Here is a 25,007-nt window from a genome sequence, read left to right on the forward strand (position 1 = left end):
CACACTGAACAGTTCCAAGTATGAAGCATTTCTTTGTGTCATTTACAACTCACACTTTGTGATGTATTTTTAATAAACAGCACGGCTTACAGACACTATTCAGTATTCAGCATCAGCTTCAGCTCCACAGACAGCAGATGTTAAGAGGCTCTTAACTGCTGCTTTGGGAAACGTGTTTAGAAATTAAAGAGCGTTTGTAGACACACTTGTAGAAAACACTCTTAACTTGTAAGATTGATCGTTGCTGAGAGATGAGGACTGAAAGGATCATATCTGTAGTTTTAGATGTTTTATTAGAAGAAATGAAACAAACTGAAACCAATCTGGAAGGAGTGAAACTGATCCAATAACTGATGGATGATTTACAGAATGGTCAACAGAAATATAAACACGTGATTTGTTTAACCTGAAGCTGAAACATGAAAAATTCTGGTAAAATCAGGCACGTGCACAGATAGACCCCAGGTGGCGCTCAAGTACCTGCCCTTTTGGCCTCTGACGAATTAAATGCCCTGTTTTGCAAGACATTTTTTTCTAATTTTATATTTTAGTTTTTAAAATTTTGGACCATGGTACCACTTCTCATTTAGAAGCGTGTTTTAATTCTGCAAGGCCGCAAGAGCCCGTGCCGCTCCCTCTTCAACTTCCCTTGTTGTCACAGCCAAGTTAAAGCACGCAAAGCTGGCTTCATGGACAGTCAGGTAATGATAGAGTTTGCCTTGAGCTTCCGTATCGTTTGTAACTGCTGTGAGATTAAACCACCATTAAAACGTCTCAGTACAGTCAGACTAATAAAGGCAATAATAACCCACCATTAAGTTTAAAAACAAGTTAGCTAGTCTGGTGTAAAATCACAATGTCTCCCTCCAAGTCTCAGTCGCAGATTCCACTTCACCCACTGCCCGGTGTGAGCGGAGACAGAAGTTGAATTGCTTTCCCACTTCCACTTAAAAAAACAACGTTATTTTGAAATAAGGTTTAAGTTTCCAATTACACTGCTTTATAATTAATTTAAACAAATCTGACACGGGTTTGGTGCTGCACATGCTGTGCACAAAGAGTGCAGAGGAGGAGAGAAGGAGTGTGGAGCTGCAACCCTGGTTATAGTTAAAACGTTTCTGCCTCAACCAGACAAAACTTTAGGAGAACCTTGTGTTCATTTTGACAGCTGTTTTAGATTAAGTCTGAGTCTTAAAATGAAAATGTTTGTTAGTTTTAGTCATATTTTAGCCATTTTTATCCTTCTACTTTTAGTCGATGGAAATTCACAACATTTTAGTCAACTTTATATCATTACATTTTCTATATCTGTTTTTATTTTCAAACTAATCCAGTGAGGTTAATTCATGGATCATAAATCAGACTCAAGGTGACAGGTTGTATAAAATAATGTGTGTGTCATGTCTCCAGCAGTGTGTGACAGGTTTAAGGGCTGATTTACGAGCACACACTTACTGATCATCATCTGAAAAGCTCAACATCTCTCTATTTATGCTCTCAACAAATAACTAATGTGAGCCAACTAGGATTTGTCCCCAGGTTCATTGTAAACTCTGACTTATCCATGTGACTGTTAAGAAGCAGAAACATAACTTGTTTCTTCATGTGCAACATGTTAGTCTGGAGGTTTAAACTGGTGTCCTCTCACAGAGTTGGTGATTCAAACTAAACTTTCATCTCTGTCAGAGAAAACTGATCTGAGTTCAGACTGTTTACTTACAGCACAGCTACACTCACAGATAACTGAGCCTCCTACCTGCCTGTCAAACACCATCAACCCACAAACCTTCTCCAGTCCGGACTGAGTGGAGTCCTGCGGGGTGAAGCTGTGAAGGCTGCGAGCGGAGCTAGCTGCTAACAGCCACCGCTGCAACTAACAAACTCCACAAATCCATTCAGCAGCTCCACCATCCACAGTCAGACACACACGGCTGATTATTTACTGCTGAATTACAGCTCACAACTCGCACCAACCCAAACATCCTGGTGCAGACTATTTACTGGAGTTTACCAGCCTGTCGCTCATCAGGCATCTGAAGATCATTACAAGCACGGCCATTATTGACTTTCAGTGTCCGAGAGTCCACCACCAACATTTTCATCTGATCTCATCAATGAAAATCAATCATTGTAGTTTTTATTATCAAGATCTATTTTAGCTCATCGTTGTCTTTTTTTTGTCCTGGAAAAAAGGTCGTTGACAGAAAACCTTCATCATAGTTTTCATCAACAAAATTTACACTGGAAGATCCCTGAAATGCACCTTAATGCATAAGTAAGAATAATAACATTAATAATAATAACATTATGAAAGGTATTATTTTGTCACCTATCAGCACTTTTACTTTTGATATTTTAAGTACATTTTGCTGCTGATACTTCTGTTCTTTTACTGAAGTAAAATTAGGGATGCAGGACCTTTCTTTGTGTTCTTATAGCGTAGTATTAGTACTTTTACTTAAGTAAAGGATCTCAGCACTTCTTCCACCACTGTCAGCTCCAACTGGTCACAGTGGATTAGTCTGTTTGATTCCCATTAAAAGTGTTAATCTCCATTAAGAAGATTGACTCTGCCGCTTTCTGCTTTTTGTTCTGAGACACACACACACACACACACACACACACAGTCAGCTGTCCCATGACACTCTGAGAGTCTAAATGAGTGTGTGTGTTCATGTGTGTGTAAACTCACTGTCTGAGCAGCTGGCGTCCTTGTTTCCAGCTGAGCTGATGGCTGCTGTTCGGAGGACTGGGAGCCTCACTGTCATTCCCCTCATCTGTGTGTGAGACAGAGAGAATTAGCAACATGTTTCTATCCATTCATTCATCCAGACTTCGTTCTCCCCAGACACATCATCCAGCTCCTCCTGGGGATCCTGACGTGTCCCCAGATGGGCTGTATAATCCCCCAGAGAGAGTTTCTGGTCTGAAACAAACTCTTCTCTTCATTAGATGAGTCCAGAATACATCCACAGGGAGGCGTCCAAGAGGCATCCTGATGCTGATCCACCTTAACTGGCTTCTCGCAACACAAAACTCATGTGAGGAGAGGACAGAGGCTGATCTTTGGCCGAAAGGTTCTTCATTCTTTGTGTGTGAAATCCTTAAAGCGTTAAGCGAAATCAAAAGTTTGAACATCTAATCCATCTGCTGATGAAAACCATGTGATACAGTTCAAAGTTCCAGAATAAACCAGGAAGTGGACCTTGAGTTTAAATTGTTTTGGTGGACGTACAGTCATAAATAGCTGATCTTTGTTCTGTGGGATAATCCACAGTTCACACTACACGACTTCTAACACCGTCAGATTGCTGCAATGTCCACACAACACAACTTGCAGTTTTGTAATCGTAAGGGCCGAGACACACCTAACTGACTTCAGAGAACTAGCAGCAACGAAAGCCAACTGCTGCATCACCTCACATCGCCTGTGTTTCGGCCAAAAGTTGCACATGAACACAACAGCCGACGTCCAACCAGCACACAGGTTCTGCACCTGCGTGAGAGGAAATAACTCCACACCAGCAGACGGCGCTAATCTGTATGCGTCATTCAAAAAGGGAAATCAGAAGATCATCTTGATGCCAGTTAGCCAGTTAGCACAATAACAACACAATTCAGTGTTGAAAGAACAGAGCATATTTACCGTACACCAGTGAACAAAACACAAACCATCAGGAAATGTTTCTGCTAAAAAAACCCAATCTGACCTTATGTAACAAGTTTGTTTCGTTCTCACTCCCTCTGGACTTTAGCTCTTTGTTTACTTTCCTCACTTTTGTTTCTCTTCTTGTGCACTGGGCTGAACAGCCAATCAGAGTAATTTTGTTCACTGACAGGCTGTGCCGTCTCCAATGCTGATTCAACATGCTGATTCGGCCAAAACAAAAATAAAAAAGCCGACGGGCCAATGAGGGGCAACGGTGTGGGACGCACTGCAAATACTAGGGTGACAGATGCTCACTGACAGCCCAACATTGACCAACAGCTTGGTGATGATTGGTCAGGGAACAACATCAGGTCTGTAATATCTCTTGGTCGAGTCACAGCAAGCATTTCTGACTCTATGATCTCATAATCCGACACAGTGATCATTTAAGGAGGCTTTCACATCAGGGACTCCAGCCTGGATCCAAGTTTACTCAACCCTGAAGTCCAGTTTGTTTGATTGATGTGAACACTGTGTACCGTACTCAGACACGGTTTGTGGATCCCTATCTGGGTCTACTTGCAAAGGTGGTCTTGAGAACAGGTCATGTGTACTCAGGTGTGAAAACCTACTGTTCTAAAACACGGAAGTGGACTGCTATTTAAATGTGAGTAGCAGTCGGCGAGCAGACTTTCAAAGGTATTTCTCAACACTGCTGTTCCCGTATGAAATCTGCATATGCCCGCAGCTCGTGTCGATCTCATCCTTTGAACTGCACAGCCACGAGTGATAAAGTGGGGAGGAAGGCAGGAGGGTCGTTCTCCACATTGTCTTCAAAGAAAAAACAATAGTGGGCATGATGGGAGGATTGACTCCATTGTGTGGGCTTGGGATCTTGTGATTGGTGTTGTTTTCTTAACCGAATTCTTAAACGAATGTCACATAGATGATGTACTCGGTACTCGGGTATGAAACATAATTTTTACACCACATTACTTATGTGAAAGCTGAGCAGCGGGGGCGTGGATCGGGAGGGCAATCGAATCAGTCGTACCTAACAAAAAACAAAAAACAAAAAAAAAGGCCCTGAACAGCAGCCGGGTTTGACCATGAACAATTACCACTCAGAAGGCAGCATTTTAATTTTTAAAACATTTCAGCAGATCATCAACAGAGAGAACACAGACGGTTTGTCTTACCTGAATCATAACTCGGAGGTTTGATCTCTCCCTGGTTCAGTTCTGTTCCATATTTCAGCTTATGGTATTTTGCCCTGAAGGTGACACACACACACACACACACACACACACACAAACATAATAAATTTCCTGTTAAATTATGTCTTTTTATTTTTCATAAACTGCTCAGTGAACAACAATAACATTCACTGTGTGCATACAGGTATGATTCCGAAAACCATCAACAGTGATGCATAAACTAGAATTACCACCCTGTGGTTGTATGACTCCGCCCACCAGCCCACCCTGTGGTTGTATGACTCCGCCCACCAGTCAAGTGTCTCTGACAGTCTCCATCCATGTCAGTGAAAACATGGATGCTTCACACACAGAAGATCTATACAATCAGCACAGTTTCAAAATTAGAGTCACCAATTCAGTATCTGACCAAATGTCTCCCCTTCTGTTCCTGAGATATGACGTTAAAACATGATGATGTCACAGTCAAGCTGACCTTTGACCTTTTGGATATAAAATGTCATCACTTCATTATTTTATCCTGTTAGACATTGTGTCAAGTTTTGTCATAATTAGTCTATGAATTCTTGAGTAATGGCCAAAAAGAATGTTTTGTGAGGTCACAGTGACCTTTGACCTTTGACCTTTGACCACAAAATTCTAATCAGTTTATTCTTCAGTCCAGGTGAACGTTTGTGCCAAATTTGAAGAAATTACATTGTGGTGTTCTTGAGATATCATGTTCATGAGAATGAGACAGGTGAGGTCACACAGACCTTGACCTTTGACCACCACAAACTAGTCAGTTCATTGTTGAGTCCAAGTGAAAATGTGTGCCATATTTGAAGAAATTCCCTCGAGCTGTTCTTGAGATATTGTGTTCACAAGAATGAGATGGATGCAAGGTCCCAGTGACCTTGACCTTTGACCCTTAAACCACCAACATCTAATCAGTTGATCCTCAATACCAAGTGAATGTTTGTGCAAAATTTGAAGAAATTCCCTCGTGTTGTTCTTGAGATATTGGGCTCAGGAGAATGAGACAGACAAGGTCACAGTGACCTTGATCTTTGACCCTTGACCATAAAAAACGAATCACTTTCTCACTGAGTCCAAGTTGACATTTGTGCCAATTTTGAAGACATTCTCTTGAGGTGTTCTTGAGTTACTACATTCACAAGCATGGGATGTACGTACGGACAACATGAAAACATAATGCCTCAGGCCACTGATATCACCAATGTGGAGGCAAAAAAACACCAGAATGGTCCTTTAAGGAGCTGCTTACACTGAACCAATAGAGATGAAGTGTCCCATCACATCCTAAATTAAGTTTCTCAACCTTTAAATTGGTTTAAATGTGGTAATATAATATGTTCAAGCCCTGATATTTCAGTGACTGCTAAAGTTTTTCCAGGACCCCCCTCTTCCCAACGCTTCAGTAAACAGCATCCAGACCTGCCAATCAAACACTCAGACAACCAAAGTGTGTGAAAATCTGTCGCCAGATTATGAGATTTATCACTAATAATTCCATAAGAGGATAAGCTGCTCTTTGAGGTGGAGGGATCAATTTAACACTGATTATATTCATCAATCGGAGTCACTTTGATTCCATTGAATTCCTCATCACACTGCAGATTGCAACTGATGGTTGTCAGCAACTCTGCACATTTCTATTATTGTCAACTGAACTATGAACTGATTCTAATAAGTTTGAATTAAAAGGCAACGGTGTGAGAATCAGGTTAAATAAATCTAATTCTCTGACTGCATTTTACAGAAAGAAACATTAAAATTGAGAATTGTCTCCAAGCTTAAAAACAAGAAGCAAGATTTTATTTTTGGTTCGAGTGTTAAAGGGACAGTTCACCCCAAAATCAAAAACACATTTTTTCTCCTGCCTGTCATTCTGTTTATCAGTCTAGCAGGGGTCGCGTTAACCGGATATTCTCAGTCATTGACCGTTTTTTTACAACACTAACCGGAAAATCTGAAGGCCGTCGGTCATTTTGACGGGTTGCAATTACCACCCCTGCCCACATGGCGGCAGAGCTGTTTTCACACTGCAGAGAAAAAGGCATTCATCTGCTTCATGTAGCGTTGTTGAGCCCTGGACACACCGGACGCGTAGTGCCGCAGAAGTCGCAGGCGCTTGACTGTCCACACAGGCAGCGCATTTCTCCTGCGCTCTCCGCGCCGGTTAAAGATCGACTCCACTCGTCTGTTCCGGTCAGTACTCATTTTTTCACTTCAACAGGTCATTTTAAACATGGGTAAGTCCATATTTTAATCGTTTTTTATAACGTAATAAGTTAATTACAATTTGTCATTGCATGTCCATGTATTGAGCGTGTTGGATAAACACTGAATGAATAGGGCATATTGTTCTGACCATTTTATTTATGTAGTCTGTGGGCTCGGTGACACAAAATTAAAATTGTAATAAAGTGATTAAGGTATTGAAAAATGTGTTTGGTTATGCACTGTTGTGTTATTTTAAATTATAAACACGGTATTTTCTCCTCACGTTCCTCAGTGCGTGCTGTTGTTATTTTATTTTGAAAGTTGGCCGGATTCGCTCGTCTTTTCTGTGTCCGACTTACTGTTTGGTACGATCCGCTCGATCCAGCTTGACAGAAGCGCTCGCGGCTCGCGTGAAAAATAGACCAAACACCAAACTGAAGCGCTCCCTCCGCAGGTGCTCCGCTCTGCTCAGCGGCCTGTGTGGACAGTCAGATAGGTTAACATGGGCGCCAACTGAAAACTGCCTCCGCTGCTGGGCGCTGCACTTCGGTTCCGCGTCCAGTGTGTCCAGAATGGCACGGGTGTGTGGATGGCTGTCCATCTTTTCGTTCATGTCCTTATTAATGCACACTTTATAACTTGCTTGTTGGATTTATTAAAAACGAACGAATGAAAACTAAATGTCTTTGAATATCTTAAACGAAAATTAAAATGACCGGTAAAAATACAATATGACCGGATTTTTATGACCCTGTCGGTCAAAATGACCGGCGACGAAAAAGTCTAGCGCAACGTCTGCAGTCTAGATAGTTTTGTTGTGAGTTGCAGAGTGTTGGAGTTACCGGACGTAGAGATGTCTGCCTTCTCTCCAGTACAATGGAACCAGATGGCACTCGAAGCACCAAAAAGTACATTTGATGCAGAATTATCGCCTCGCAGTTATATGCCTCCACACACTGGCCAAGTTGCACTTAGAGTTAACATACAGGTCTGTAAAAACATGGATGCTCCACACACATCTTGCCCCCCGGCAGCACAGGAGATCTATACAATCAACTAGGGCTGTAACGATCCCTAAGATTTAAAGGTCCAATATCATCGATGCAAAGTGAAAACATCGTTCCATATCATCATCTTTAGGTTAACCTTGCGCCTTTATTTTCAAATTCTGTGTCAGCGTCAAACAGCAGCAGGCAGATGACAAGCAGCCGAAAGGAACACGATGAGAATAACTTTATTTTCTCTGGAATAAATTAGCAGCGTGGAACATTATCGACTATGGAGAAAATACAGGTCAACAGACAGAGCACATGCCGAGTGTAAACAATGACGTTACAAGATTAAACACGACGTAACAGACAGCCCTGACGTTTTGGGAAACAGATGATGGTTTGGGTTAAAATGAAAAGATTTCTTCCATAAAGGGTTACCTTATCCCATGTGCTGTTTTATCTGAGTTAGTGGAGTCAGTTTAAAGTAAGCGTTACTGCTCTTTTTATTTATGAGTTGGTTTTATCTTTTATAGCTAAAAGTAAAAAAGAGGTGGGAGCTTCTTATGTAACCGATTGTGTTAAATGGGCCGTCTCATATCAATTGCAGGCCCCTAAATCACACTGAATCGAAAATGTATCGTCGCAGACTTTGTAGTATCAACAAATAACAAATCATTGTCCAGAGAATCAATATAATATTATTTCATGAGACAGGAGAAAGGTCACAATAACCTTGACTTTTGACCGACATCATCTGCCTCTTGATCAACAAATTTTAATCAGTTCATCCTTGAGTCCAAGTGGATGTTGGTGTCAAATTTGGGGGTTGCGACATAGCGTTTGCAAAAATGAGACAGACAAGATCACAGTGACCTTGACCGTTGACCACTAAAATCTCAACAGTTCATTGTTGTCTCCAAGTGGATGTTTAAAGAAGTTCCCTCAAGGGGTTCTTGAGATATTGCGTTCTCAAGAACAGGACAGACGGATGTTCGGACGGACAAACTAAAAACATGATGCCTCTTGCCACGGCTATCACCGTCGCAGCGGCATAAAAACTCAACAGCAATGTCTCTTTCCAGAAATCATGACCCAGCAATTTGAGATAATCCACAGACTTTGTTCTACCAAACCCACCGACCGTATCACCGTGCAAAGGAAGTATGCATCTACTCATGGCTAAGACGCACATGCTCATGACAGCGTGTGATGTACACATTAATGGTGTCCTCTGAGCTGTAACGTTAGCTAGCTAAGTGAGCTAGCAGTAGATGTACTTTCCCTCTGTGCAGGGTTGGCGGGTGTAGTTAGGTTGAAAGAGTAGTTCCTCCATGCAACGTTGAGTTTTTATTAAATTTTCAATTGTATTTTTGGTGCTTTGAGCACCACAAGTCAAGTGACATCTAGTTCCATTATACTGCAGAGAGGGCAGACATCTCTACGGCCGATATCTCCAACACTCAACAACTCAAACCAAAACCATCTAGACTGATAGACAGCTCTACAAGTGAGATTTGTAGTTTTGATTTTTGGATGAACTGTCCCTTTAAGGTTAGATGTACTCACCTCTCTTGTTTGAGAGCGTACTCCAGCATCTTGATCCGCCTCACCAGGTCTTTCTTCAGGTTCTCCTGACCTCGCCTCTCCCCCTGCAGGAAGGCGATCTGAGCCTGCAGAGAACAGAGGGAACACTGAGTGATGATGGACGGCAGGGAGAGCAGTGGAAATCACATCTGAACTTTATTCTCTGACATCTTTTATCCCTCCAGTCATTAAGATTGGATCCCTGCTGTGTGTTTTCCATTAAACTCCAAAGTGCAGTTAATTGCATGAGGCTAAAAATCAGCAACACACAAAAGAAGCCGGGACTAACAGACAGTTTGGATGAGATTAAACAGAACCTCAGGGGGTCCATAAAAACACCTAATCTCCATTAAACATGATGATGATGATGATGATGATGAGAAACCAAAACAAAATCACTGAATCAACAAAGTCTGAATCATTTTTCTGTTGTCGTCTCTGTCGCTGTAATTATTTGCCTTGATGATCCTCTGTGCTTTTACTTTCTCTGATCTTCGTCTCCGCTCTGTGACGATCTGACTCCCCCGCAAAGATCATTAAAGTTTTATCAAGTCTAATTCTGATTTCGTTTATCTCCACTTTGGTGCTCAGCTGCACCGCGGTCCCACAGAGGTTTGAGCAGCAGCAGCGGTGGTTTAGTGGATTTAGAAAATGGTGTGTGATTTCTCTGAGGGGAAGTGGTGTGAAGGACCATGAAGGCTAAAATAACTCCCCACAATCACAAAGCCCTCAACAGCACGGTCTTCATCTGCAATGTCACGATGTCCATTTCAATGTGTGGAGCATACAGATGGAAAATAAAAACAAGAAGGATGGACAGGATGGATCTGTCTCAGCGGTGGACTACAGAAGTGTATGCTAATACCACACTGTAACTTGAAAAGTGCACTCAGTAAAGGGCAGATCTCCACCTCCACCTCCAGCCGCGGTAGCTAATATGGGCCACTCTACAAAATACATCCAGTGGAAATGTCCCTCCTGGCTCCCTTACAGTCTAGATTGTTTTTGTATTTTCCATCTTGTATCATGCCTAACTTTAGTGGATCATAACACATCGAGCACAAAGACTGTATAAAAAAGATGGACGAAATGACAACTTCCCAAATGTGAAGCCCAAACATCTCGATCACCCTCTGATGGCGGATGGGACATGGGCCAGACCAAAAACCCAAAAGCATATGCCAAATAATTTTTTGGGAGAGAGTTACTGCCCCAAGCTAAGGAGGTCAAGTACCGCGGGGTGTTGTTTACGAGTGAGGGTAGAATGGAGCATGAGATGGATCAGCGGTTTGGTGCGGCGTCTGCAGTGATGCAGGTGCTGTGTCAGACCGTTATTGTGAAGAGGGAGCTGAGCCAGAAGGCAAAGCTTTAGATTTACTGGTCCATCTATGTTCCAACCCTCAGCTATGGTCATGAGTTCTGGGTAGTGACTGAAAAAATGAGATCACAGATACAAGCGGCCGAAATGAGTTTCCTCTGTAGGGTGTCTGGGCTCAGCCTTAGAGATGGGGGGAGGAGCTCAGACATCTGGAGGGAGCTCGGAGTAGAGCCGCTGCTCCTTTTACATTGGAAAGGGGTCAGTTGAGATGGTTCAACATACATACTTTGCTTGGCCTGCTGCCTCCACGACTCGGCCTTGGATCAGCGGTTAAAAATGGATGAATGGATGGAAATAAATCTGTTATTTTAGGAAGTCCTTACAATGCTGCTGTCTGTTTAAGTGTTCATTTTCTCATGAGTTTGGTTTTAATTAGTTATTTGATACTATAAAAAGGGGGTCTGTCGACGTGATTGACTGCTGTGTGTGCCAATCAGCGTGCTCGCAATCTGTGGCCCTGCCTGCTACTGGTTGGACCGGTGCAGGGGCGGGAAATCAACACTGTGGAGATCACTACTGCTCAGGTCTGGCTTCACATGATGTCACCGGTGCAAGATGGCAGGGACGATATCCGGGATATTTTGTCTTTACTTTTGTACAGTGGGAGGAAGTTGAGACGCGTTGTTTATCTTTAAATACAGTTTACGATCGGGTGTGGAATTAATCTGCAGATGCTACAGTTCCAAATGAGACCAAACCTTTTCATGGATGTCAGTTTTTGCACCACAATGGAGTGAAATATGTCCTGCAGCAGACAGTAACACTTGTTTTTAGCCGAGCTGATTTCTGGAAAGCTCGCAACCCCTATCGGCCGGTTAAGAGCAGTCTGCAGTCAATGATAGCATAAAATGGGTACTTTATTTTTTATCAATGCTCACTGTAACTATTTTAATTGAACGTATATTTAAGTCGATGTTTCACGTTTATGTTTCACCTTTTGTTCTACATCTGCATGTATCTGAAAACGTGTCTCTGTTTCTCTCTGTTTTCCTCTCTGTTAAATTTATTGCTCATGCATGAATGAAAATGTTTACATATCTTGCGTACTGTAATTGCATTGTAAATTTCATATCTCTAAATAAACAAATCTTTACAAACAAAGAGGAGATTTGTCTTCTCTCAGGTCAGCAGGTATCTGAGCCTCCTGGGAAATGGGACAGGAACTGAAAGGAAACTTGTGACCAACTAACACGTCGTGTCTCTGCGTCTGATCTGTCTTAACGTCTCCTCTCAGACATGGCTGGACGTGAGGCAGCGACTCAGTGAGCAGCGTGGGAACAGACGACATGTGACCGGCCTGGAGTCAAGGTCAAATAATGAGGGAGGAGGAGGTGAGCGCAGCAGAAACCCACAGCTGTAAACTTTGTGTGTAAGCATCTAAATGTTGGTTCAGTTCGCTTCGAGTCTTAATTTAGACACATGTAAAGAAAAAGTTTTCTGGTCTAAAACAATGAAATGACAGTTTGAAAATAAATAATAATTATAGCTGCTGTGCAGTGATGGGTCGGGTCCGGGCATTTTTAGGCAATTCTGAGCAACAAGCAGAAGAATTGGAAGACATTTAGGAATTTAGCAACACAATCTGCCTTTTGCATCAGCTGAGGCTTGAACTCACAACCTCTGAGACTAAGAATCAATCTCTATCTCACTGAGCTAATTAGTCAGTGACAATTCATGTGTAGCTTCACAAATTGACTAAGCCAGACGTGCAGGTTTAGCAGCCGTCCATGCATGGAAAAGCAGATTTCAAACCACTGTAAAAAATTCAGTTATCGAAACAAAAATCTGAAAATACACATATTGCATCTAGACAGCATGGAGATGTTGGTAATTTGTTTGTAACAATGATTGATTTGCTCCATAAGTGAAAAACTGATGTTTAAAATTGCCATTTTTACATTGACTCCAATTGTTCACATTAGAGCAAAATTCAAAATGCTGTCAAAAATTCAGTTTTTGAGATAAAATTCTGAAATTTGCCACACATCATCTACCATGACTCTAGAATTTTGTCATTTTTTTCATGAACATTGAAGATTTATTTAGCAAGAATTTGCATGTATATGTTTACAGTACCGTTTACAGTCAAACATTTTGATGCACTGTAGGCTCAATTTTTGATAAATCAAAAATCTGAGAAACGTAGTTTTTGTAGGACAGTCTGAAGATGCTCTGTAGCAAGTTTGGTGTCAATTGAGCAAAAATTGTGGGAGGAGATAGGTTTAAGAAGTTTTACAGTTTTTGAACTTTCTTCGGAAGAAGAAAAAAGAAGAAGAAGAAGAAGAAGAAGAAGAAGAAGAAGAAGAATACCTAGGATTACAATAGTGTCCTGGCAGCTTAGCTGCCCGGACCCTAATAATAACAGCCTTCGTCCTTGACTGTGAGTTTGGGAGCTGCAGGCTCTGTGTGCAGAGACCCAGCTGTTTCCCAGCAGGATCCATGACATCAGCGCTGACATCACCCATCCCCCCCCCAACACCTCTGCACCCCTGAGGTTCAACCCTCCTCTGCTTTACTGCTTCTCCTCCTCCTGCTCACACTGACAGTTGTTTGTGTGTACAGTCGCTATAAAAACCAGGTCAGCTGTTATATTTAATATGAGAGTTCACAACAAACAGTTCCAGCTGGCAAGAAAGCTGCGACGCTGCCATGCAGGACTGTTTACCTCTCTGTAATCTCTGTAAACAGATATCTGCACATGAATGCAGTGTCTGTTGGCGACGGGACAAGACTCAGGTATCGGAAGTGTTCTGGTTTTAGTCTGTAGTCCGAGAGGTATCTATCAATCACATGTGAGCGTCACCTAAACAGATACATCTGAAACACTGAAATGTCGTCTCAGAACCCATCAGATGTGATCTGACGATGATTTAGCTTTATAATGTTTTTTGTAAGTCATATGCAGATATCAGTTTATAGAGATTGGCTGAAATGACTGGCACACGGAAGAGGCTTTATTATAGTCAGATTGATAGCCGTTGGTTTCCAAGATTGACCCCTCGTCCATATTATAATCAGCACAGTTTCAAAATTAGAGTCACCAATTCAGTATCTGACCAAATGTCTCTCCTTCTGTTCCTGAGATATGACGTTAAAACATGATGATGTCACAGTCAAGCTGACCTTTGACCTTTTGGATATAAAATGTCATCACTTCACTATTTTATCCTGTCAGACATTGGTGTGAAATTTGCTTATCATCAGTGAATTAATTCTCAACTTATGGTCAAAAACATGTTTTGTGAGGTCACACTGACCTTGACTTTTGACCACCACATTCTGGTCAGTTAATCTTTGAGTCCAACTCGATGTTTGTGTCAAATTTGAAAAAAATCCTGCGTTTACAAGAATGACCTTGACCTTTGTCCACTAAATTCTAATCAATTGATCCTTGACTAAAAGCGGATGTTTGTGCAAAATTGGAAGAAATTCCCTCAAGGTGCTCTCGAGATATTGAATTCTCGAGAATGAGACGGATGCAAGGTCACTGTGGCCTTGACCCGTGACCACTTAAGTCTAATAAGTTCATCTTCATGTCCAAGCGAACGTTTGTGCCAAATTTGCAAAAATTCCCTCCAGGCGCTCTTGAGATATCATGTTCACAAGAATGAGACAGACGAGGTCACAGTGACAATGACCTTTGACCACCAAAATCTGATCAATTCACCACTGAGTCCAAGTGGATGTTTGTGCCAAATTAAAAGAAGTATCCTCAAGGCATTCTTGAGATATAACACAAGAATGGGACGGACTGACGGACAACCTAATAATTTTTGTACTGTATTTAACTGAATATAGGTCACAGAGGATTATTGCATTTTGTATTTACACTTTAAACAGCGTCCCACCTTTTTTGGAATTTGGGTTGCAAATTAGATTTTTGGCCCTTTTCCTCAGAAAATGCTGCACCAACTTTAAAACAACACAATGAAACAATTAATCAGACATCAAAAGACTTGCTGATTCATTTTCTGTTGACTGATGAATTGATTCATCTGCAAATTGTTTCATCTCTAGTTTGAGTGCTCACAATATTCCAGAAAATGGAGAAGCAGATACTGAATACATTCATCTGTGATCGATTGTGTTGATCTGACAGATCGGACGCCGCAGGCTGCTGCTCTGACGCTTCCAGGCCGCTCTACACACTGACTGACTGGACTGCATGTTTGCAAACTAAACCCCCTCTAAACACACACACACACACACACACACACACTGAGGAGGAAGTAGGACACTCAGCCCTTCATTCATGTCAAACACACATTATAAGTGGGTCGCTCCACACTCGAGGCGACTGCGTGTGAAGTTCACTGAGATGATGACGGTGAACGAGACGAGCTCTCTGTTTGGAAACAGTTTATGTTCTCGGAGGAAAAGCTTGATCACGCGAAGCTGAACATAACGATGATTACGTCTGATTCCAGAGTCAAAGAGATCAAACCTCTCTGCACACATACAAACACAAATATCCCGTGACCGCACTGCATTCTGGTCTTTTCTTGCTCCTGTTGGTGCAGTTTTTGTCTCTGTGACTCTGTGATGGATTTCTGGATGTATGACTGTTTGAAAATCAATGCCTTTTGATGACATCATCAACGGCTGAACAAATGCTGTTGTGTTCAAGAACAATCTGACACCTGATATATAGTGAACTGTAGTTTAAGGAAGGAAATTATCCAAATCTTACAACATATTTCAAGACGTTTCTTATGGTTTGTGTGTGATTTTTAACAATGTAGCTCATAAATGCTGGAAACTGGTTAATGACAGGGATGTTCCTGGCGACTAAACAAAAATTTTAATTAGGACTAATCGACGAGTCTAAAAAAGGAAAACACTCAGAAAACAGTCAAAATTTACTATTTGGTAATAGTGTCTGAAACATTGTCCCAAAAAATACTGTGTGCATTCAGAGCCCTTTGAAGCCTTTAATCACAATCTGCAACAACCATGTTGGATTTTAAATGCTGCTGAAGTACGACACACTTTGGGGCGGAGCTAAGCCCATGGAAGCCGGTGAAATGAAGCTAAAAACTGACGCTCGATGCACTACAGATAAAAGCTGAGTTGACTGTTTTCAGCTCTTGAATGACACGTGAAGCGTCAACCAATCATATGTTGTTTCTAGCTGCAGCAGTGTTATTCAGCTGAGTTAGCCGACATTGTGCTGGCTTTATGTGTATGGTTGCACATGGGGATGCCATGGGGCGGTAAAATGTGACGTTAAAGGAAATGACCACTTTAGAATGGAAATACAGACAGTACTTACTGACCCTCATGCCAACAAGAAGTCCAGTGTAGTTTTGCAATCCACAAAACTCGATCGGGGTATCGGAGGATAACAGCTAGCCGGATTTTTCCATACACTTGAAATGCACGGAACCCACGTCCAAAATCATTTTGAAAATGTAATGCACGGAACCCACGTCCAAAATCATTTTGAAAATGTAATAAAACTCTGCTAATGCATTTCAAAGACGTCAGAACAGCTCGTCCGTCGTAATCCAAGTGCCCTGAAGCCGCGGCCTCGTCCGTCGTAATCCAAGTGCCCTGAAGCCGCGGCATGCAAAATTGACTTGAAAAGACGTAATTAACTCCACTTTTATAGCATATAGCGACTCGAGAACGCTCAGAGACGCTCTTGTTCTCGAGTCTCACAAGTTGCCATGTAAACACAGCACGCCTGAAGGCTAACTGATCACGGTGAGAAATTATGCTATCAAAGTGGAGTAAATTACGTCTTTTCAAGTCATGGAAAAATCCAGCTAGCTGTTATCCTCCGATACCCCGAACGAGTTTTGTGCATTAAAAAACTACACTGGACTTCTTGTTGGCATGAGGGTGAGTAAGTACTGTCTGTGTTTTCATTCTAAAGTGGTCATTTCCTTTAAAATGGGACTCAGACATTCATCAAAATAAAAGATATTTATTTGACCAAATACAAGCTTTAGATGCCGTTGGGAGTCGAGGTGCTTTGTGGCAGGTAGCAGACACACACAAGCCCAGGACAACGTAACTACGTTAATGAGCGCTTGAGCAAACGCTGACTTGGTGAAAATGTAGCTGGTCACAGTGTTGCGTTGTTGCTCGTTGTGTGATCGCAGCACGAGACTATTTTAGGCCCTGATCGAAAGCATTTTAGCAGCAGCAAGCAGCTTTTTCTAATAGTCGTTAATATAAATAAAGCTTTTTGCTCGCTGTTTTTGCGTTGCTATGCGCCAGCAGTTGGCCAGCAGGGAAAAAATGTTACATTGGACACTGTCATCTATGAATTAAACACACAAATCCCATTTCTGTTCCTTCCTGGCAGCAGTGACAGGGAACTAATACACGAGACAAAAACTCACTCAATCACTACAAACTGTCAGATTTTTAAACCTCCATCACTTGAAACTTCTCCTCTCTGAAGGATTTATGATCTCTGCCTGCTGACACATCCATCTGAAGCTAGACGCGCTTACAAAACAAAATAATGGTAAATTTAAACCAGAAAAGGGGCTGCAGTCGAAGTTCACTGAGTTTTAGTCGTGTTACAGATGTAAAGAGTTTACACGCTCGCAGCGACTACATCGTCTGAGTCCCTCGTCTGTTGCCATGGCATCCGAGGATGACGGTGAACTCGGTGGGATGGGTGACGTTTAACGAGCTCGTGTGTAGGAAGGCATCTGCAGCACGTCGGGGGCGTCTTAACTTATAATTATAGATTTTACTGAAACATCTGAATGTCATGTTTTAGCAGCAGCCGGTGAAAAGCTTCACAGAGAGCAGAGCTGGATGTGGAGGCAGAGGAAACAGGCCGACAGCAGAGGTCACACCGTCACAACAACTCTGCACGATTGCAAGACTTTCCATAGATTTTCTATGAGAGCACTTTGTTGTCCTCACACTGCTCTTCTTCTCTGGTTCAGTCATGTAGTTTTTCACTCCGGTTTCCACTCCAGTTGGGCCGAAAATCAGCTGATGCAGTGAATATGTTAATCAGGTTGGAAAGTACATTGTGCTGTACACTAATTCCCTCATGTTCTCTGCCTGGAGTATTCGCTTCGAAATCCCAGGATGTGAAACACCATCAGAGAGGGAACTCTGGAGTAAAACAATGTATTATCTCACAATCAAACCTGACTGTTAAAACAACTATAATTACATCAAAAAGAAAGCCACATCCTGAGACTTGTGATTCAGCACCCAAATGAAAGCAGCAAACGAACATGTTTCTGCTTCTCTATTACACAAACCTGCATTATAAAACAGGAGATGTACATATTTTCATTGGCAGGAAGAAAACTAAATCAGGTCAGTACACTGTCAGCTCCTTTAAATCAGGGCTAAAAACATTATTGTTTACTGAAGCGTACTCTTAGATTAAATACTTACCTGCTGTATTCTACTGCCCGTACTTTTTAACTACACACTGCTGATTTATGCCTTTTATTATTCTACTTCTTTTCTTATCCTGACTGTTCAATGTATTGAGCCTGTTTTTATTTTATGTTACTGTATTTTATTATTATCACTATCATTCTCAATTTCTATTTCCCTCTCTAATCGACTGTTTTTATTGTTTTAAATTGTGTCTTGTTGCTTTTAATGTCTCTGTAAAGCACTTTGAATTACCTTGTGTTGAATTGTTATATACAAATAAACTTGCCTTGCCTTACACAGATGCCAATTTTTATAATTATTAAAGCGACACTCATCTTTCTGGAAATGTTATGCTTTTCTTTGTTTAGGTTAAAATGCTATTAATAAGCTGATGGCACACTAAAATGTGAGTGAATTCCACCAGAGATAAAAATTATATCATAATTATATACATAACATATATACATATACATAATTATACCACTCTCATATGGTTCTCAGAAAACTCCGCCCATTGAAAGAGACCAGAAAGAGAGCACACATCAATTTTAAAGTCTCTGCATTGGCTGCCTCTGTGTGCTTCAGAATTGATTTTAAAATCCTTTTATTGGTTTATAAAGCTCTTAATGGTCTTAGTCCTACCTGTTTATCAGATTTGCTTTTATGGTATGAACTCTCTAGAGCCCTCAGGTCTTCTGGTAGTGGCCTTTTAATCATCCCCAAAGTTAGAACAAAAACTCACGGTGAGGCATCATTTCATAACTAACTAGCCTGCGTGAAGACCTGAGGGCTGCAGAGAGTGTTGATATTTTTAAAAGCAAACTCAAGACCTACCTTTTCAACCTGGCTTTTAATTGAAATGTCTTTTATTTTATGATTATTATTATCATTATTATATTATTTTAATGTATTACTTTTATTTTATTTATTTTTTATTTTGTATTTATGATTATTGTGTATTTATTCATTTATTTGTATTAATCTGTCTTCTTAGCTGGCGTATTCTTCTATTTCGTCACTTATTCATTTATTAACTTATTTATTGACGGATCTAAAATTGTTTTCTATTTTAAGTTTTTTTTTTTTTTTTTTTTAAGATATTTTTTGGGCATTTTTAGCCTTTATTTGACAGGTCAGACAAGCGTGAAGGGGGGAGAGAGAGAGGGAGTGACATGCAGCAAAGGGCCACAGGCTGGAGTCGAACCCGGGCCGCTGCGGCAACAGCCTTGTACATGGGGCGCCTCCTCTACCACTAAGCCACCGACGCCCCCTATTTTAAGTTTTTTTCCTGCCTCGGGTGTTTCCCCACTCATGATAGCGTTTCCTCAGCCTGTTATAATAAGTACTTACAATTACAGTCTTTATATGTGTGTGTGTGTGTGTGTTTTTATTGTGTGAAGCACTTTGTGTTGCATTATTTTTGTATGAAAAGTGCTATATAAATAAAGTTTGATTGATTGATTGGCCGAGTGTCCTGTCGGTCTTCCCCACATGGAGGCTTCTGACTGACGTAACCTCTCGCATAACAAATAAATAAATAATAAATAAATTGTTTCTTCAGTCCACTGGACTCATGTTGCTGCAATAAAAATGAGTGAAGTGAGATGAGCAGACTGAAAACTTTACTAGATAAAACAGACGTTGACAAAGACTTCCTTTGGGGACATCATAAGAAGTTGAAAAAAGGAAATAAATCACAATTTATCATAATATATTTTTATCGCAATACTCAGCATATCACATCACGTTTAAAATTGTAATAATATGGTGTCGTGACTTATGGTGTCGTTCACATGCTTTCGCTGGTCTAGTCGCAAGCGCACACGTGAGCTCGGTGCCCAGAGAGGCAGCCAGAGCAAATGAGTTCAAATGAGGTTTTTCCAAACAACTTTTTATGTCGGGGCTTCAGGACACTTGGATCACTACGGACGAGCAGTATGGAGATATTTTGTGGTTTCAATTATGTGTTTTTGGACGTTTGAATCTGGGGCGCCGTCAGCCTCCATTAGGTGGAGTTGTGTTGCTACCTCCTCTCCCCTTGGATCTCTGCAAGTGATGTGAGGACTCTAAAACTTCACCTGAGCCTCCCTCGGCATATGGGTGAGTAGATAATGGCTGAATTTTCATTTTTGGGTGCACTATCCCTAATATTGTTGATAATATCGTACCATGGGGCCTCTGCTGATTCCCACTCCTACTGCTTTTTCTATCGGGTTATCTAAAGCAAAATAACCGAAACTGACATTACTGACCTAACTTTATATACAGATCTGTTGACCGTCTTTGCTCCAGTGCGGATTTTCTGCCTCCAGTGTCTTACAAAGTCGGTGGTTACCATAAAACCCAGATTTGAAATCCCGTCAGAAACCCGAGGAGGAGCTTCATATAATGTGCTTGATTTTCATTAATGCCAAACACCCATTTCTTCCTCTGTTTGCTCAAAACACTCAAAAACTAAAAATCACTTTCTTTGCAGCCGAAACAACGACCACACAGAGTACGTTTAGAGCAGCTAAACAAAAGTTGTAGTTTTTGTTTCAGTGGCTCAATGCAGACGTTTTTAAACTTCATGGTGGCTTTAAAGCAGGTGGAGGAGTTTGGGCCGGCTCAGTTTTAGAAAGAAGAACCATCTGTCAGAGGAGTCTTCACTCTAAATGCAGGACAAAGTGGGTAACCCACTTGATAAAAATTCCCATCAGCCGTTTCTTTTCTTTTTCCGGAACAAACCGGTGCTCCACATCAGATCACAGACGGAGCAGAAATGCAAATGTGCTGCTTTGATTCATAAAAGCTGCACAGAGAGGAGGAAGGTCCTTAACTTCTGATAAGGAGCTTTATGTTCAGAACTCCAGTTAAAGTGAAATAAATCTACTCAGTGTTTCACTTTGTGTTGTTTAACGTTCTAAAACATTTGGTGGATTTGAAGACAGCGACTCTGAGGTTAATCTACAGAAAGTGAACATTTCATCCTGATAATCATGTTTGCGCTCCGCTCTCCCTCACTGAGCTGCCGTCTGCTCACAGAGCGGATGTGTCGGACTACAGAGTCTTACTTTGTCTTCTTTAAGACAACAGGGATTACAGGAAGATTAAATTGTGTCAGCCTTCAGTTGCCCTCAATACAGGAAACACCACACAGAGATCAGGACAACACGGCAGCTCTGAGCTACGACACAGCTCTCACTGTACAGTCACAATACTGACATTCATCACAGTCTCACTTTGGCTTAAAATAAAATAAGATAATGGTACCTTGAGTTTGGTGCCTCTTCTTAAACTTTCCTCTCCATGCAATAACAAAAATCTAATTTCTTAACAAGCTGCAGGGGTGATGTAGCTTGGCGTGTCCAGACCCAATTTGCAAAACGCGAATGGGTCTGGACACGTAGTGTACATTTCCTCTATTCCCGAGGGGCGGTATCAACGGTTGTCACTCAAAGTGCCCCTTCATGCAATTGGAAAGACGGAAAACCAATCAGAGTGTGACGTAAGCTAGCACAACGCCACTGTAAACAGACCAGCAAGCTGCAGCGGAGAGGAGCTGTGATGATGTCTGGGAAAGAGTGTTGCCGGCTTTGCGGATTTTCCTCCTCACTGTGGACTCAGAGTTGCATGGCTGTGATTCCCAGCTTGGTCGCTTCCCTGACCTGCTCCTCCATGAGAGCAACTAGCGGAGAAACAACAACAGCCACTGGGTTTTCACTGAGTCCCATCTCTTTCCCGATCAACGGAGCCAGTTGGTAAATTCAACTTTTACCAAACCCTGTAGGAAGGACGGCAAACACATCACAACAGGTCACATCCATGTCGTGAAAACATGAATGCTTCACACACAGAGGCAGCACAGAGCGGCTAACATCTGACACCGAGCTGTTAAACGGTCCCTCCAGTCTCACATTGAAACGGCTCAGCTCTGTCATTAAACCCTTTATTAACCGTGGGGGGATGCTAGTTGAGCGATGCTAACAGTTAGCCCTGTTGTCCCGCAGCAGTTGTCTAATGATAAACTGATAGAAAGAGTGAGACAGCAGGGCTCAAGACGCTGCATGCAGCTCTACAACCACATGAGATTTTACCTGTTTAAAGAGTTGAATTTGCTGTAAAGTTGTGGTGATTGTACAGAATTGCAAGTTTTCACAGGGGTTGGCTGAATCTGTGTTAGCTGTTGGTAACACAACATCCAGGAGGGATTGAAAGGAGGACTTCCAACCATGCATGAGAGCTTAATTTTCTCAAATGCACAAGGGATAGACCAATCGATTCGTTCGTGAGGCTCAGTTTAACAGATGCCTTCACTGATGCCTTTTGTTGAGGACACAGTTTCCAGATTATGGATGAGCACAGGCCACAGCTTCTCTACACACCAGTGGGATGACAGACTACTAAAACTGATTTTGTTTCTCCATAAAAATCAATATCCACTACTGTACGTTCCCACACACCACAGGCCCCCCGAGGAGCTGCTGCACTCGACTTCTTCACCTCTGAAAGATACTGTAAGAAACAAGCAACACCTCCGTCCTGCTGGACAGGCAGCGTGGGAGGACACACAACCGAGCGGCTCATCACAAACAACAAATCAACTCTACCTAATGTGATCTCTGAATCAAGACTGACACTATTTCAGTGGCGTTTCTCAGGATATTCCCCCAAGGTGTTCTTCAGATATCGTGTTCATGAGAATAGGACACACATACCTACATCCATATGTTCCTATATATGGTAGGACAATCTGAAAACATAATGCTTCCTGCCGCAGCTATCACCAGTGTGGAGGCATAATAAAACTATCAGACTTATACCAAAGAGACAAGAGAGGAACGTGACCTGATGGTGATGGAGGTCACTGGTGAGTTTAGCTTTTTTGATTAAAAAAACTGCTGTCTTCTCTCTGAAGTGCAACAACAGAGCATTAAGTTGATGGATTAGCTGTTTCCAGCAAGTTGACTTTCATGGAAATGAATGAAAACAAAAAGCTCCCTGGAAGGAACGAAATCAATCTTAAGTCTGACAGTATGATTTGGAAATCGGCAGGCAGTGATGAGCTGCAATAAAATAAGCTAAAACATGTACAAACAAACCTCCACTTCATGCCGAGCACAAAGGTCACACAGTTGTCTTTTCCCTCTTCATAATACAGTCACCCGAGTCTCTGTAAACCCATTTAACCACCTTCCATATTCATAAAACCCCTAACCCCAAAAACCCCATCATTTGCCCGACAACTGTGTATGACCCCTCACTGACGTCGCATTAACGTTGCAGCAATATTTTGGGACACAAAGAAGAGTCCTGTGGGAGGGGGATTTCCCGCTGCTTAAATCTGGAGCAGTGAGGGGATTATTCTTCCAGGGAGCCGGAGAGGAGGAGATGAAGAGACGGAGAGATGAGAGGGTGGAGGGGAGGATAAGCTGCTGAGAGAGAGGGGGGGCGGAGGGGTGGTGGTGCTGCTGGGTGAAGGGGTGGGGGGTCTGTCTGTCTGATAAACTCTGTCTGAGTCTACAGAGAGCTGGATCTTCACTCTCAGGGAGAAGCCGTCAACGCAAACACGAGGTCAGGAAGGAGCCGCCAGTGGTCAAAAAGCGACTGAAGCAGCGTAAGATCAGAATTCTTCATCACTGACATTCATCCATCTGTGCTCAGCCGGTTAAAAGTAAATGTCAGACTCTAAAACATTGTGTGCTGTATATCCAGCATACTCTGCACCATGGCAACAAAACTTCCCTCAATCTAAACAGATGCTGGGTAGCCATAGCAACCGGGTAAAGTGGAGGTTTCTGGCACAACTTGGGCTGTTTGAAAGGTGCACGGAGACGGGGGAGCAGTCTTAAAAGGGTCAGAAGAAGAAAGCTTTAAAGCCGACACACGGCTGTGAGCACGACTCAGCTGGAGATTTGTACGTCTCTCTACTCGCGCTAACAAATAACTTACGCCTTTCATTCATTTGATGCTCTGGTCAGTTGGGGTGTGTTCGTAAATACAAACAAGCAGAAGAGCCTGACTGATAAACATACAGTACAGTGGTGCTGGTGTGTACCTAACAATTACACAGGGAGGTGTTTCTGTTATTTAGCCTCACTGATATAAATGGATGGACGAGCTGCTTTATAAAACACTTTTCAACAACTAAACAATTTAAACACAGAAAGGCATGAAGCAAATATATAAAGGAAACATAAGGCCATACAAAAGACACGTAAAGAGGATTTAAAAAAGAAATCAGAATTACCATGCCGGGTTCACACTACACGACATTTTAGTCTGCTCCAACACTTATTATCAGATCAGGCGGTTGTGGGGTCATTAAAGCGTGCCGTGACTTGGCCGACAGACATGACAGACTACATGTTGGTCCACCACCAATCACCCCTGGTCATCTTTCACGATGTGTGTGATGACATCGGATTATTCTTTTATTATCTATTCTCTATTTTTATCACAATAAGTATTATTTCAGTCACTATGGCTGTTTATGTTCCGGCCGAAATGTTACTGTAGTAACGTAAAAGTGCCACCAGATGGGCGGAGCTACATTTGAAGTACTGCACGCAAACTATGACAGTCACTGAATCCTTCGCAACAAGTTCTGCAAATGT

The 25,007-nt window shown here is 41.9% G+C and overlaps 2 protein-coding genes across 3 annotated transcripts in view; one reads left to right on the forward strand and one right to left on the reverse strand.

Moving 5' to 3' along the window:
• The window catches only part of kif16ba (kinesin family member 16Ba), a 291,583-nt gene that overhangs the window by 138,275 nt on the left and 128,301 nt on the right, over positions 1-25,007 (forward strand). The gene's annotated exons all lie outside the window — the stretch shown is intronic.
• strn (striatin, calmodulin binding protein) overlaps positions 1-25,007 on the reverse strand; it is a 79,123-nt gene that overhangs the window by 30,165 nt on the left and 23,951 nt on the right. For both annotated transcript variants that reach the window (XM_050043728.1, XM_050043727.1), the window contains exons 2-4: positions 9,651-9,754; positions 4,849-4,922; positions 2,693-2,777 (exon numbers count right to left, since the gene is read on the reverse strand). In XM_050043728.1, the coding sequence (XP_049899685.1) occupies positions 2,693-2,777; positions 4,849-4,922; positions 9,651-9,754 (263 nt within the window). The remainder of the gene's footprint in view (positions 1-2,692; positions 2,778-4,848; positions 4,923-9,650; positions 9,755-25,007) is intronic.

Source organism: Epinephelus moara, chromosome 5 (assembly GCF_006386435.1).
Source record: "Epinephelus moara isolate mb chromosome 5, YSFRI_EMoa_1.0, whole genome shotgun sequence".
In the NCBI taxonomy this organism is placed as follows: domain Eukaryota; kingdom Metazoa; phylum Chordata; class Actinopteri; order Perciformes; family Serranidae; genus Epinephelus; species Epinephelus moara.